This window comes from Trichosurus vulpecula, chromosome 1 (assembly GCF_011100635.1).
Source record: "Trichosurus vulpecula isolate mTriVul1 chromosome 1, mTriVul1.pri, whole genome shotgun sequence".
Taxonomy (NCBI): domain Eukaryota; kingdom Metazoa; phylum Chordata; class Mammalia; order Diprotodontia; family Phalangeridae; genus Trichosurus; species Trichosurus vulpecula.
Genome location: NC_050573.1, coordinates 298,395,226 through 298,411,215, shown reverse-complemented (window position 1 = coordinate 298,411,215; position 15,990 = coordinate 298,395,226). Strand labels below are relative to the sequence as shown.

General features: G+C 37.1%; 1 protein-coding gene across 1 annotated transcript in view; it reads right to left on the bottom strand.

The window, feature by feature from the left end:
• The window catches only part of STMN2 (stathmin 2), a 75,841-nt gene that overhangs the window by 35,180 nt on the left and 24,671 nt on the right, over nucleotides 1-15,990 (bottom strand). Inside the window, exon 2 of the mRNA XM_036744068.1 lies at nucleotides 6,404-6,499. Coding sequence (XP_036599963.1) covers nucleotides 6,404-6,499 — 96 coding nt within the window. The remainder of the gene's footprint in view (nucleotides 1-6,403; nucleotides 6,500-15,990) is intronic.

Here is a 15,990-nt window from a genome sequence, read left to right as displayed (position 1 = left end):
TAAGTAAAATGAATTAGGTATCCTGATATGCAGAGGCTAGGGATTACAAGCATATTTATTGAAACTAGAGAGCAAGTCACTTAACCTAACTATGCCTCAGATTCTTCATCTTATTTCGCTTTTTTTTTTAGCATCTTTCTCCCCACTTCACTAATTATATTAACGTGAACTTTCACTTACTGCAGCAATTTACTATTATTCCTTAATACTTTCTCAGGTACCAATCAACTTGGTCAATTAATCAATTAACTGGGCCTCAGTGAAAGGGGTACCATGGGGAGATATATGCTTATTATACTTATAAAATATTGCCAATCAATTAAATCTGTTTTATAATTTATATATAATATTTAACTATATATCTATGTCTGTATTTGTACATGGGGTCCAGACATGATTTCATCAGGATGTAGTATTGCCATTGAGTCAAATCTTGTCAGGCAGCTTGATGACACAGTGTATAGAGTTCTCGGCCTGGAGTCAGGAAGATCTGAGTTCAAATTGGGCCTCAGACACTAGCTGTGTGACCCTGGGCAAGTCACTTAACCTCTGTCTACCTCAGTTTCATCTGTAAAATGAAGATAACAATACAACCTACCTCACAGAGGTCTTATGAGGATCAGTTGAGACCACTTTGCTCATCACCAGTGTAAATTATTAACACCTTGGTAATTTAGGACTATGGGATCATAGATAGGGAGCTGGACACGACTGTGAAAGTCAACTAGTACAACCCCTTCATTTTTACAGATGAAGTACCTGAGATTTAGTACTCTTAGAAGATCGATGCCTGGGGCACTGAGAGGTTAGTTATGGGAGCAGGACGTAAGAAGCCAAAGTCTTTTTGATTCCAATTAGGATAAAAAATTACTTTTATCACATGGCTAAGAGGTGATAATTCAGTTTCTGACTATTTCCAGGAACAGGGAGCTCACTCCTTTATTAGGCAATTCATTGCCAATTTTTGTAAGTTATATTTCATATTCATCCCAAATAGAACACAGCTTCTCTTTTTTATGTAGGATACGAAATATGTAAATACATTTGGACGTGTTGTATAGCTTGTGTTATATTGGAATTTGGGATGAGACCAGTGATTTCACTGGCATAGGGAGCTCCCTGTGAGCATATTCCCTCTACCAATGCCCACAGGCCCCTGTACCGCAACTTAGAGTCTTGGAAGGTTGCCTGGGCACTAAGAATTAGAGTGACTTGCCCCTGTCATATACCCGTTGTGTGTCAGGGGCAGGATATAAAACCAGGGCCATGTGCTTCCCATTTGTTATATAGGATGTGATTTATGATCTTTATGACATTATATATTATTTTATCTTTATACTTGCATATCTACATTAAAAGTAGTGTAACTGTAACATTGGGGGCTCAATTAGCACTCTTCTTGGTGAGGCAAAAAGGTACGGCCAAAGGCCTGTACAAATAAATGGGCCATTTGATGAAATTTGGTGAAGCAGATACTCTTTCTCCCTCTTCTTTATTATTATTATTGAGTAAAGAATTGAAGGATATCCAAAGCTCACATTTCAAATCCACATAGCACCAAGTCAAATTGGGGACTGGAAAGCATGGGCCAGTTATATACATAGTCTCCCAGAATCTCAGATCGAGAAAGAACCTCATAGGCCTTTGAGTTCAACCACTACTTATACCAGAGCTACTTCTGTGACGTACATAAAAAGTGGTGATCTAGTCTTTCTTTGAAGACAACTAAAGGAGGGAAAATCTACTACCTCTTTTAATTATTTATTTATGTAAATACATATTTCTATAAATATAATGTGAATATTTATCTATTTATAATGTGAAATAAATATTTATCTATTTATAATGTGAAATATTTCTATAAAATATTTATTTTTTATTATATACTTATTATTTATTTGATTGATTTGTTCATTTCTCTGTCATCTGTCTGTATTCCTATTTATTTATTCGGATCTATTACCCCTTGAGGCAGTCTATTTTATTTTTTGATAGTTCTAATTTTTCCTCACGTATCTTCCCAATAGAAGGAATCTCTTCTACTACTTCTCTATGAGAGGGTAATTCAGGTTCTTATTGAATATTTCTAGGGACAAGGAATTTCTTTAAGCATCAGTTCATTCCTTTTTGGGAAGTTCTACCTCATATTTATCCAAGTATGGTTCTTGAAACTTCCATTTGGTCTTTGTTCTGCTTTCTGGGGAAAGACAGATTCGATCTGCTTCATTTTCCACATGATAATCCTTCAAATACCTGAAGACAGTTATTACGTTTACTCTAATGCTCTCTCTTTTCAGGGCTACGCCTCTCCAATGCTCTTAAGCTTTCCTCCCATTCCATTTTCTCTTGATTGCCCCCCTCTGGACACTCTTTGGTTCATCAGTCTGCTCTTAAAAGGTAATGATCAGAACTATACCCTCCACTCAGTTATTTCTAACTAAGATAGATTACAGAACCATTACTGCCTTTCATCTAGCTGCTATAAATCTATCAGTGCTTCCTGAGGCTGAATTCACCCCCTTATCATACAGTTATCTATCTTGTGGCCTCTTTCACAGGACCTGCCGTGAAACTGTCTCTAATTTAATAAACTTATGCAAGTACAAAACTTTACATTTATCACTGTTATATTTCACAGTGTTGATTTTATTTCATCATTCTAGCCTAAGTGAATGTGGAATTTTCCCTAAATTATTTGTATCTGTGACTTCATAGGTCTGACTTTATTGAAATAACCCACACATTATTAGCTGATATTCTAGTAACTGGCCATTAACAGTTTGACAGAACAATGATCTACTGTGTTCATAGTGATGGCTGGGAGATATTGTGTGATATTTTATGCCAAATGTCTTCTGCATTTTCAATAAAAAATTAAATTAAATGGTTTTATTAGACTTTTAGCATTGAGTGGATCTGATCACCTCCTCATTCTTTGAAAACTGTAAGTCTATGCATAGTATCTTTCTGTTAATCGACCAATAAACAAAAATTTAAGCTGCCACTATGTGCCGGGCATTTTACAAATATTATTTCATCTGATTCTCACAACAACCTTGTGAGGTAGGTACTATTATCATCCCTATTTTACAGTTGAGGAAACTGAGACAGATAGAGGTTAAGTAATTTGCCCTGGGTTGCACAGCTGGTAAGTGTTTGAGGCCAGATTTGAACTCAGATCTTCTTGACTCCAGGGCCAGTGCACTATTTACTGCGCAAGCTAGCTAGATACCCCCCTTACCACCCAGATGCTCTGGGGATACAAAGAAAAAGAATAAAATAATACCTACTCTATTGGAGCTCATATTCTAATAAGTGAGATAAGTATAAATAACATATGCAGTATAAATATAAATTGAATAAAAGCAACCATAGATAAAGTAGCTACATACAAAGTAGTATGGGAAGGAGGGCACTAGTATTTTGTGTGTGTGTGGGTGTGGGTGTGGGTGTGTGTATCAGGAAAAGCTTCATGCAGTAGATGATGCTTTAACTGTGTCTTAAAGGAAGAGAGGGACTCTGAGGTAAAGGTAAGGAGAAAATGTATTTCAGGCTTGTGAGGTGGACTGTTAGTCAGGACAGTCTCTTATGAAGCTAATAATTTGAAAGTTGATACACACAGGGTGTCCCAAAACTCTTGGTGCAGTTTTAAATTTAAGCATAGTTTAGTTTTAAATTTTAAGCTTAAAGCTGGCTAAGACTTTTGGGATACCATGTGTATGTGTATACAAATATATGCATATACTATTTACATATAAGTTTATGAATGTTAGTTTACAAGTTCATATGTACATGTTATTATATGTATCTTGGCTAACTGATGCCTAAAAATTAATAAAAACAAATTTATGTAGTAGGGGAATTAGTTACATTTTGATTATGAAGGATTAATACTCATTAATCCTTCACAGTACTAGAAAAGTCTGTATTCAAAATGAAGTTCCTTTCCTATGCAGCATATAAATTTACATATTGCTTTAAATTATATCTATCGTCCCAGACCCCTGAGATTTTTCTTTCTCATTGTTATACTCATTGTCTATCCTTTGCACTCCATACTTAGTGATGCCTGCTAATATCCATATTATTTGCTTTGCAACTATCCAAGAGAGGTTTCCATGAGAGGCTAGTAAGTATTCCTATTTAAGCGATGAATAGATCCTCCTTAAGCAGTTCCACCGAAAGGGCACCCTCTAAAAGTGGTCACACTTTTAGAAATAAGTGCTGTGCATTAAAATCCAATGCAGATCAAACTCTGGAATAATGCATATTATAGGGGTCCATTCTTAGACCCCTAGCTTCCCTGTTCCAGCAGTTGTTGTTATTGAATTAAGGTATCTGCTAATGTGCCTATGAACAGCCCCAATTCTAATGACCTTGTGCTGGTTGGATGGTAGATATATAATTAACTTTAAATTCTGGAAGGATTTTTTAAAAACTGTAGTGTAAACTTAATGTGCCACAATAGATCACGTGCCATGCATAAAGTCCTTGACATTGAGGATGTCAAATATTAAGAGGCAACATAGAGAGATACAGTAAGAAGTATCACTTTTGTTAATAACATTTAAATTCCCACCCCCCCAATTAAGAAAATATTTCTTATTTATTATCTAGGTAATGTTGACTATGAGGGTTCAAGAGCCTTTTAAAAATATGAAGTTTTCACTGAAAGATTTATCTATGCTTACTTTTACAGATATTTTAGTATAGAGGGAATAAACTTACACACATATACATAAGAATTAAATTTTTCTTGATAGAATATTCGATGAAAGTGGAGGGATTGGTGTGGATGTGGAGTGGGGAAGGTAATGTGGTGTAGCGGGAAGGCTTAGGACTTGGCATCAGGAGGTTTTCCCCCCAGCACCTAGTATCATGCCTTATACATGGTAGGTGCTTATTAAATGTTTGTTGAATGAATGAAGGAAACCCAAATCCCTGTCCTAAGTCTGTCACTACCTTGAAGTCGGGGCATTAAGCAAGTCACTTTCCTTCTCTGGGATCAGTTTCCTCATTTGTAAAATGAAAGGAGATAAGTAAAATGATTTCTCAGGTCCTTTCTAGCTTTAAAATTCTGATTCAAAATAGTGATTTGAAATAGATGTGTGCTCTTGACATAGGTGTTATTCCAGACAAAACAGTTAGTTAGCACTTATCATGAATGCCCTGCCACAGACAGGGCTCACAGTAGGATGACAAATAAAGTGACGGATGAAGAAAAACGTCCTTGACCCCAATACTCAGCTTTGAAAACAAGGGAGAGTGGTAATATGGGATGTGGGCCTCCTTTCCTTACCTTAAGACCTCCATGTTTGGGACTAGTTCAAGCAGTCTGGCTAAAGGGATTGATTATTTTGATTTTCATGACTGAATAGGGGTGAACCACTACATTAGTAATTAATGAATTAAAGCACATTGGGGAATTGGGGTGTTTAGGTTTCCCACAAGTCTCTTTATCTGGATAACCCTCTGGATCAATGACCCCTTTGGCAGTCTGCTGAAGCCCTTATCCAATTGCTTCTCAGAATAATGATTTTAGATGAAATATATACATATATATATATGTTACATATATGTAAAATTATAAAGGGAACAATTTTATTGAAATAAAGATAAATATTTTTCCATCCAAATTCAAGTACCCACCCCTCCCAGGGAAGTATCTGCTGCTTGGGGATCCATGGACCTTAGATAAGAATCCCTTTTCTAAATGAAACTAATTTTCTTGTAGGTCCCTACTGGCTTTCTGACACTAATAAGCAAAATATACTTTAAGTGTATTTTTCAAAGCCTAAATAGTTTTTATTGAGGATTTTCTCTCCTTGCATTTGCAGTGAAAAGCCTGTTCTTGAACATGAGGAGCCACTCTAATTATGGATTAGCATACTATTTATAACAAATAAATAGTAAATTAATGAATGAATGAATTGGTTAGATAGAAACTGGTATAGACAGAGACAGGGATAGATAGATGACAGAGACAGAGAGATATAGACAGACATTATATATATATATATATATATATATATATATATATATATATATATATATATATATATAGAGAGAGAGAGAGAGAGAGAGAGAGAGAGAGAGAGAGAGAGAGAGCTTGTGTGATGCTGTTCTGGAAGGGATTATTGTGGTTAATCTAGCTGGAGCAGCTCCTAGTAACAACGCTGCTCTGCTTCTGATGGGGCTTTAATGTGTTACTATTAGGGCCAAACACAAAATGCGACAAGCAATAGGCAATCAATAAGTGCTAATAGCCAGAAACAGCAAGTCAGTCGTGAGATCTATAGAGTATTGATTTAATCATAGTTGGAGCTGGGACAGAGAAATGAATGATTTCCCAGCCTTTCCAATGATCTAGGAAGCTACGTGACTTTCATCTTAGGTTACTCACCATCATATGTATAGATGTTGATGTTGCGAGGCTCAGGATAAAAACAAGAGCAGATCAGTGACAGCATGGACAGCTCCTTCATTTTTTCCTTGTAGGCTGAAATTAAAAAAAAAAATATCGTGTAGTGAATTTTCACCTTTGAGTTTCCATCTGTCTTTAGGTTTACATATTAATTAGAGTAATTTGTAGAAAGATTCCTGCCACAACAAACTGCCTGATCTTTCAGGTAGCCAACTGGTAAACAAGCAATTTTAAAGTACCTTCTATGTGCTAGGCATTGTGTTAAGTATTAGGGAGGCAATGGAAACAAACAAACACACAAACAAACTAGTCCTTACTCTCAAGGAGCTCATGGTCTATTTGGGAGGAAACATGTAAATAATTATATATAAACAACATATCTACAGGATAAATTGAGGGTAATCGCAGAAGGAAAGCTAATGCCCTTGAGGGGAACCGGGGAAGGCTTCTTGCAAAAGGTAAAATTGTGGCTGAGACTTGAAGAAAGCCAGGAGGCAGAGATGAGGAGGGAGAACATTCTGGGCATGGGGGAAAGCCAAAGAAAATGTCCAGATTAGGGAGATGGAGTGTTGTTCCAGGAATGGTGAGGAGGCCAGTGCCACTGGATTGCAGAGTGTATGCTGGGGGCGATAGAGGGGGAGTAAGAAGCCTGGAATATGAGAACGTATTGAGTCAGTCTCTCTCCTAATACATTTTGTGGGTGTCTAACTGTAGTAAACTGCTCTACCTGGAGGGCTATGCTTTGGCCTTCATAAAGCAGAAGACTATGCCTATATTCCTCTTTTATTAACTTATTCAATTGGAAAAATGGTTCCAGTTTTATCAGTAGATTGTAAATTCCCCAAGGACAGGAACTGTTTTTATTTTTGTATTGCCAGTGCCCAGCATACTGTAGGCATGTAATAAATATTTGTACTATTGAGTAACTCAAGTATAGATTTAAGCAGCAACTGTTTGCCCATTTATTCAGAGTGGGGAACAATTTGTATCAGTAGGATAAGCAGTGATGATTGAAAGAGGTGTTACGGAGAGTAATGGGGGTGAGCTACATAGGATAGATTGACAACAATAGTTGGGGCCTAAAGTGATCAGGCCTAGATTGAGGGAATGAGAATAGCACCAAGGAGAAAGGAAAAGAAGGGACGGGTGCAATACACAGCAAAAAAGAACTTGTTGACTCTAACTGCATGTGGGGGCCAAGAAAGAGAGAAAAATGAAAGACTGCTTCAAGATTTCACAATTAATTCAGAAGAAGGAGAAATCACTGCAGGCTGGTGTAGTCATGGAAGGCATCCCTGGAGATATGGGACAGGAGATGGGCCTTGTATAGGATTCAGATAATCAGGTTTGAGGGCGGGAGGACAGGCATAAGCAATGAAATCTAAACAGCATTTTTAAGAAAAATGCAAAGCCCAGGAAAGCAAAACAAAATGATACGTAGCAAGAAATGATGGTGCTAATAAAGCTTAACAATCGATAATGCAATTTCAAGTGTTGAGTGAATGATAATTCTTCTTATAGGCTTAGGCTAATAGAATAACTGCAGTCCTTTCAATATATCCTAGCATAAAGTGGAGCCATGAGCTTTCTTGCAACTTCTGGGAGGTGATAAGTAATTTCACATAATCTTTTCCACAGTTGGTTGCACTTGATATTAGCTATTAATGTTTGAGAATAAATTTCTTACCCCAGTGAATTAATTTCAAATTCGGCCCACATGAAGAATATTGATACAAGAGCAGCATCTACTTAGCCAAATGACATAAGAATGCTAATTGTTTTCCTCCATTCTTCCACACGATTATCATTAACCATGCCCCTTTTACCCTGGCTTTCAAACACATCTTCATTGTTTAACCATTGTGTTTGAACAAGAAAGTAATGCATTATTGATTTTAATAATAAAGAGACTGAATCTTACACGTTCTGGCTCTAAAGTCTGTGATTTTAAGATGTGTTTTCCCCCATCTTGCTTTTGCAACTTATATTTTAGATCAATAACGTAAGGAGAATGTTGTCCTGTCCACTGGCCCAGGCCCAGAGATGGAAGGAAGGGGTACCATGATAAAGAGCTGCAGATTAGAGATGAGGAGAAAGCAGAAAGTGGGGTGGGGGGAAGTTTTGATGAGTTTTTAGTTCAGCTCTCTTTCCCATTTGCTAATGGAATTTACATAATCTTTACTGATGTGACTAGAAAAGCCTCAGATCAGAACTACTTAGGATAAGGCAATTATCTGGGGAATTTGGGACAAGAAAACTCTTTTGCCTAAGACTTAGGCCCTATGTTATTTGGGCATTTTAAGAATAAGCATATTTTGGTTTGAGTGATCCCCTGTAATTCTATTTTACTATTCTGTGCACATATACAGCCATTAATCTCTCTCTCTCTTTCTCTCTCTCTCTCAATAGTTTATAGATTTTATTCTAAATGCTTAAATTTACTGCTTGTTTGTTGACATGAAAAACTTAAAACAAGTATACAAAATAGTTGATTACTACTTTTGTATTGAAAGCAATAAGTTTCCATTAACACTAAACATTATCAGTCTTCTCCTCTTTTTTCCTCTCCTCTTCCCCTCTCCTTTTCTTCTTTCTTTCTGTTTCTGTCTCTCTCTTAAAGAAGAGTATTTGTGGAAGAGAAGTAAGCATATTTTGCATATGACATATATGTATGTAATTAAGTATTAAAATAACAATCAACTATAGTCAATTGAGTCTTATTGATAGATTTTAAAAGCCCAGAAAATAATAATGACAATAATATGATATGATTATTAGTATAAATGGGGCAGTTAGGTGGCACAGTGGATAGAGTGCTGAGCTTGGAGTCAGGAAGACCTGAGTTCAAATCTGGCCTCAGAGGCTTGCTAGCTGTGTGACCCTGGCCAAGTCACTTAATCCTGTTTGCCTCAGTTTCCTCATCTATAAAATGAGCCGGAGAAGGAAATGGCAAACCAGTACAGTATCTTTGCCAAGAAAATCCCCAAACAAGGCCACAAAGAGTTGGACACAACTGAAATGACTGAACAACAAAAAATTGATATAAATAATAATAATAGCTGGCACTTTGAAGTTTGCAAAGCGCTTTACAAATATTATCTGATTTGATTCTCACAACCACCCTGGGAAGTAGGTGCTATTATCATCCCCATCTTATAGATGAGGTAACTGAGGCAGATGGTTAAGTGATTCACTCAGGGTTACACAGCTGGTAAGTGTTTGAGGCTGGGTTTAAACTGGGGTATAACTGCATTTACACACCAAAGTGGATCATTGAGAATTGGGGCTATTAACCACTAATTCAGAATAAATCCTCATCTTAAAAACAATGATGCAGATAATGGAAATTAAATATTTTTAATGAAACTATTTGGATGATTTCTTCGATTATCCATTTTGTTTGTCCTGTGTAAATGTAACCATAGATATGGGTTTTTATTCTCTCCAGTAATTTCTATAATTCTAGATCCCTAGGTTTTATTATTCCCAGAGTTAACCAAGATCACCTTGCAAAAAAAAGGTAATGTTGACACTTTGGCCTACCCTTTCTAACTGCAGTGTCCTTTTTACTATAAGAGTGTGGAATTGGTAGGTAGTGTGGCTCATTGGCCTTGCAAGCTCAAACCCTTCCTCAGATACTTTACTAGCTGTGTCACCTGTGGTATATCACTTAATCTCTCCCTTGGTTCTCCTCATTTGCATGAAAGAGACTAATAAAATTGGTTAATACTTATTGCACATGGTTGTGGTGGCAAAACAAATGAGATAAAAGCATGTAAAGCACTTTGCAAACCTTAATACAAGATGCCCCCACAGACTTAGTACAGTTAATAAGTTTAAACTACTCTAAGCCTTTTGGGACACTGTATAAATGTCAGCTATTATTATTATGTAGTAGCTTTCTGGTTTCATATTCATTAGGTTATAGAAATGTCAATGTTTCCTATATAGAAAAGGTTACTTCTTTTATGGTTGTCCAGTTATTTTGAGCGTAATACATAGCAACTGATATCAGCTCTGTTGACCAACATGTGAAAAGTCAAGGAGAAATATCCTAGAAAATTCCAAATTTCATAACCCACAGTGGGATAATATTCATAGTCAGATAGAAGTGAGGTACCATGATTTAGTTAAAAGGGGAAGAATTAAAATAGATACTGGGTTGGAAATTCTGAGACCTGAGTCTGACACCTAGTTTTGACATCCACTAGCTATGGGAACCCTGGGCAATTAATTTCATCTTTTTCAGTAGGTCATTTTAAAATTGGGATTAGTCATAGTTATAATACTTACCTTACAGGGTTGTTGTAAAGAGAGTAACCTGTAAACCTAAAAGCACTATGTAAACTGGAGGTCTCCTTATATCTCAGAAATCTTGGCTATCTTAATAGTAAACTGATTTGCTTGACTGATGGTCTATTGCCTTAAGTTTCTGCCACAGATTCTGAAATGAGCCTGGAATGTCAGTTAGCTGCCAGTCTACAAATTGGAATCTGTGCATTCCCCTCCTATCTTCCCTCTTATTTTACCTGCGGCCCTTTTAGTAATGAGTTTTCTTGGTAAGTCCTAGTTATTGAACTCGAATTCAATTTTGCTTGTTTTCTTTGGAAAGACCTCTGGGGATAAACTCACTGTATAAAGAATAAGATTAGACAAAAGGGAACAACTCAAGGTGCCAAGGGCTTGCCTTACTTAGATGTACAGTAACTCTATTTACATTGGCCTCTGAAGAGATTTCATTGACAAAAGCACTTTTATTGAGCTCTGGAGGTAAACGTTTGTTTGTGGTGATTTAGATTGTAAGGCCTCTTCTTTTACAAAAGAAATTTTGTCCCAGACAATCATTTCTAGAGACAGAGCATTTTAGCAATTACACCAGGCCCTGTATTGTGGTAAAGGTCCCCTGTAAAAAAAGTCCCCTGGCCGGGGACTGGGGTCAGAGACAGGTGGCAGCTCTGCCAAGTGCTGTCACAGAAACCCCAAGGTGTATACACACATACACAATCGAGTATCAGTCATGAGATATACATATTAATAGTTGAGATATATACATATAGGTGTGCATATGTAGGTACCTATGCAGACATATAGGTATTCATCTATCTCAGCCATAATTTTCTATGATTCTCGTCTTCCTCTCTACTTCTCTATTATTTTAAATCTATCTTTTTTTTGTAATCTTCATATTTGTTCTTGATAAATTTAACCCGATTTTATCTATTGGTAGGAGAATACTGTGGTCAAGAGAAAGAAAAGATGTGTTTCATTTCCACCTTAGGCCTCAGACCTAAAGTAATAATAATAATAATAAATAAAAAATAAACTAGCATTTGTGTAGTGCTCCAAAGCTTTCAAAGAGCTTTTACATATGTTATTTCATTTGATCTTCACAACCACAGGAGGTATTGCTATTGTCATTCCAATTTTATGGATGAGAACAGAGGCAGAGAGAGGTTAAATGCTTTCATTGGGGTAATACTCCTAGTGAGATTTAAACTCAAGTCTTCCTGATCCCAGGTCCAGTATTCTACCTACCAGACCACATGACTGCCTCTGGACCAGATCATTGGGCAGAGGGGACTAGGAGGTTCAGGGCCTGGATGCAGGAAGTCTTTGCTTCAAATCTGACTCTGGGCAAGTCATTTAACAGATTCTGCCTGCCTCAGTTTCTTCATCTCTACAGTAAAAATAATAATATCAGCCACCTCACAGAGTTGTTGTAAGTCTCAAATAAAATATTCGAACAGCTTTTAGCACAATGCCTAGCCCACAGTGGGCACTTTAGTAATGATTTAACCTCTCTCCCTCCAAGGTCAACTCTTTTATCTCCTTGTAAACAATGCATGCTTTGATAAGATACAAGTCCCTGCAGTTTCCTTCTTTAAAGCCTGGGAGGAGTAGACCCTAATAATTTTAAGTAAAAAACATTTCCAGCCCACTATGGATTCTAATTTGAGATGGTCTGATTTTTTTTGGAGATTGAGCAGGGGGCGACTGTGATATAAGAAACTGATCATTTAAGCAAAAAGTAATCTAATTTTTAATGAGCTATTTGAACATCATAGACAGTTGCTGTCATAGCTGGCCTTGTTCCAGTTGTTTCTGGTCTGCATGATGTAATGGCACATTGTTGGGTATGAAAATGTATCCATTTTATGTTCAGTCCCCCAGTAAGAATTATAGTTCCCAAAGTACAATTTTCAAGGCCATTTCTGAAGGATTAATATATAACTAATGTAAGCACTGTACCTTTCATGTGGGGACGGATAGCAAATCAAATAAAGGGACATTTTAAAAGGTCAAAGTGGAGCAACCCATCACTGGTTTTACGGAAGCATATGAAGCATTAAAATTCTAATTCTCCATTCTTGGCACAGAAAATGTGACCAGAAAAATAAATTGGGTGACATGAATCAGTCTTTGTGATCAAAATCATAATGAGAATAGTAAATTGTACCAACCAGGGACCTAACCCTGCCTTGATCCCCATTTAAAGTTCCCATTCATTTTAATCGATGTCCCACTCTATGATGTGGAATGCTAGCCATTTTTTTTCCTGCTAAAGGAAAATTGGCTGCCTTTCGGGAGGCCTTGCTAGACTATTGTTTATAGAAATAATAGAAACACAGTCTGTTTACAATCAATGTTTTGTCACTCAGCCTAATTCCCCTGTGGGCTCAGGGAGTCGTTCTTTTGTCTTGCTTTGGCATTCGAGGGTGGTCAGATGGCTAGCCGACAGCACCCGACTTACGTATGGCTAGGCTGTCCAGCGCCTTAGACTATTCATAAATATGTTTAGACAAGAACGAGGAGATGGCTGATCCCCCAAACCTCAACAGTTCTTTCTTCAATGTGGTTGCATTCACTCTACAAAGACAGATTAGTGTGAGTGGAACAAGCGTCGGACTTTGCAAACAAAACAGTTTGGGGTTCTGATTGCTGTTGTGATATTTACTACCCGTGTGACCTTGGGCAGAGGCTGCTTGATGGTGTAGTGGTTAGAGTGCTGGGTCTGGAGTCAAGAAGACCGGAAATTAAATCCAGTCTTGGTTACTTACTAGCTGCGTGACCTTGAGCAAATCACTTCATCTCTGCCTCATTTTCCTTAACTGAAAATGGGGCTAACAATAACACCTGCCTCATAGGGTTGTTGTGAGGATCAAATGAGGATGAGATTTATAAAGCTCTTAGCACAGTGCTTGGCATGTAGTAGGTGCTAGGATTGCTCATTCCCTATACTTCTTTCTGATCTTGGGCAAGACTCTCAACCTCGATGGATCTCGGTTTTCTCATCTACAAAATGAGGGCATTGGACTAGATGACCTCTATGGCCTCTTCCAGATCTAACTCCATAACACTTGTTATAGGAGAAGAGATTAGTCTTGGAGTCAGAAAACTCGGGTTCAAATTCTGGCTCTTGCCCTTATTAGCTGTTGGACAATGGTTGAGTCTCATCAGCTCTCTGAGTTTTGGTTTCCTCATTTGTAAATTGGAAATGATTGTATTTATGTTACTTAACTCAAGTGGCTGTAATGGGAAAATACTCTGTAAATCTTATAGTACTGTATAAATGTGCGCTGCTAAGGCGGCCAACATATCATTCTCTCCAGTCATCTTGCAAAATGCTTGATGTATCCTTTCATTCCTAAGTGGTTAATTTCAGGTGGACTATAGAAGTCCATACAATGGACATTCCTAATTTTGGTTATGCTGGCCTAACCATTCATTCATTCATCTATGACATATTAAACCCTTATTAGGTTTCACACTGAGTAGACCATGCACAAAGCTCTTTGTTTCTTACTGTTATTAATGCCATTTTACATTAAATGACTTAATCAATTTCTAGAATCAGAAATATTTTGGTCACCAGTGATAAGGAAAATAGACTATTTAGATGCCCTGTTGCCATTTCATTGTTGAGATATTTTGAAGAGATCTTCAGAAAGCAAATCAAAATAAGAAGCCCTCCATTACTATTTCCCATTGACTAAATATCTAAATGTGGCCATGGTCCAGGTTTCTGCATGGGGAAATATCAGCATGAAGATGAAATACCAATTATACTATGGAATGCACTCAGTGGCAGCAAACATTTTCAAAGATGGAAACTGTAAAGACAGGATTCATTGCAATGGCTGCTGAGAATATGAAGTTAAAACCATTTTTACTAAAGAGAATTCAGTCACCAAGTCACTGACATTACCTGGCTACTGTCAATGAGTTGCCAAGGGAAACTATATTCTCCCATTCTTAATAAAGGTTCTTTGTGACAGGTCATTTCATTTTTTTTTCCTTTATATCCTTAGGGCCTATCATGGCACCTGGCACAAAGCAGGTGCTTGATAAATGCTCACCAGTTGATTGATGTAGAACCTAACCAAGGCATGCTCTTTAAGTTTTCATGTAATATATACTATCCCCTTTGAAAGCTATTCTATATGTACCACATTGGTGATTCCATATGCATATTTATCCTTAATTTTTAATAGAGAGCTTGAATAATTTCTGGACCAAAGAGAGCAGGATTGCAAAAATTCTGAATCTATATGGTTGAGTACTCATTCCTATAGATCTCATTCCATCCAAAGATGGTAAGTAGAGATGTGTGAGTAATTCTTGGGCATCCTCTGAGGGCATGTGGACCAAACCACAGCCAGGACAATTTCAGTTTTCAAACTTTTTCCCCTTTAAACTTAGGTTAAAAAAAGCATGAAATACTGTATTGAGAGGTTGAAAAATATATCAGGGCTATGTTTCCATGGTTCCAATAGAATTGATAAATGCATGAAAAAGTAAAAAAAAATCAGTATATTTTCTCTCTGCCTGCCGAATTTTAAATTGGTTGATTATTTGGACATTTTAGAGACAGGGTTAATTAACAGGCTTTAATGCATCCCTGATTGGGTTAGATGACTTGATATGGTAGCTGACCAATAGTTAGGCTACCTTAGATGATATACTTAGAAGGAACATTCGGCGGAAGAGGGCTACATTAATTTCTGACAGAAGTCCTATCTGTAATAATCTAATCTGGTTTCTCTGCCATTATGAAAATTTGTGTATGTTCAGCATACATTTTATGGTGAAGTTGTAATGAAACTTTAATTTGATAAATGGTTCATATTGTCATGGGTCAGTAGACCTGTGTACTCCTTTCTTTTCCCCACAGGTTTCTGTTACTTGTAAAATTATCAATTCATTTCCATTTAACAAGTGCTTATGAAACATACACTAAATGAAAGGCACTGTGACAAGGGATGAAGATACAAAGCTGAGAATGAAGCAGTTCCTGCCCTCAAGGAGAAGATATTCTGCTAGGGGATACAACACATATTCAGATAAGTGAGTTTGAAGTATATACAAAGTAATGGAAGTAATGACCATGAATTACTAATACATCTCTACTTGACACTTCTGAATTCCTTCAAAGAGGGAGTGATGACCAAAAATAATTGATTGGGCATGGAGTAAGGGCTCTCGCAGGGGTGATTAGAGAAGACTTAGTGTAGCAAGCACCCAGGTGAGCTGTGTTTTGAAGGAAGCCAGAGATTCTGTGACATGAA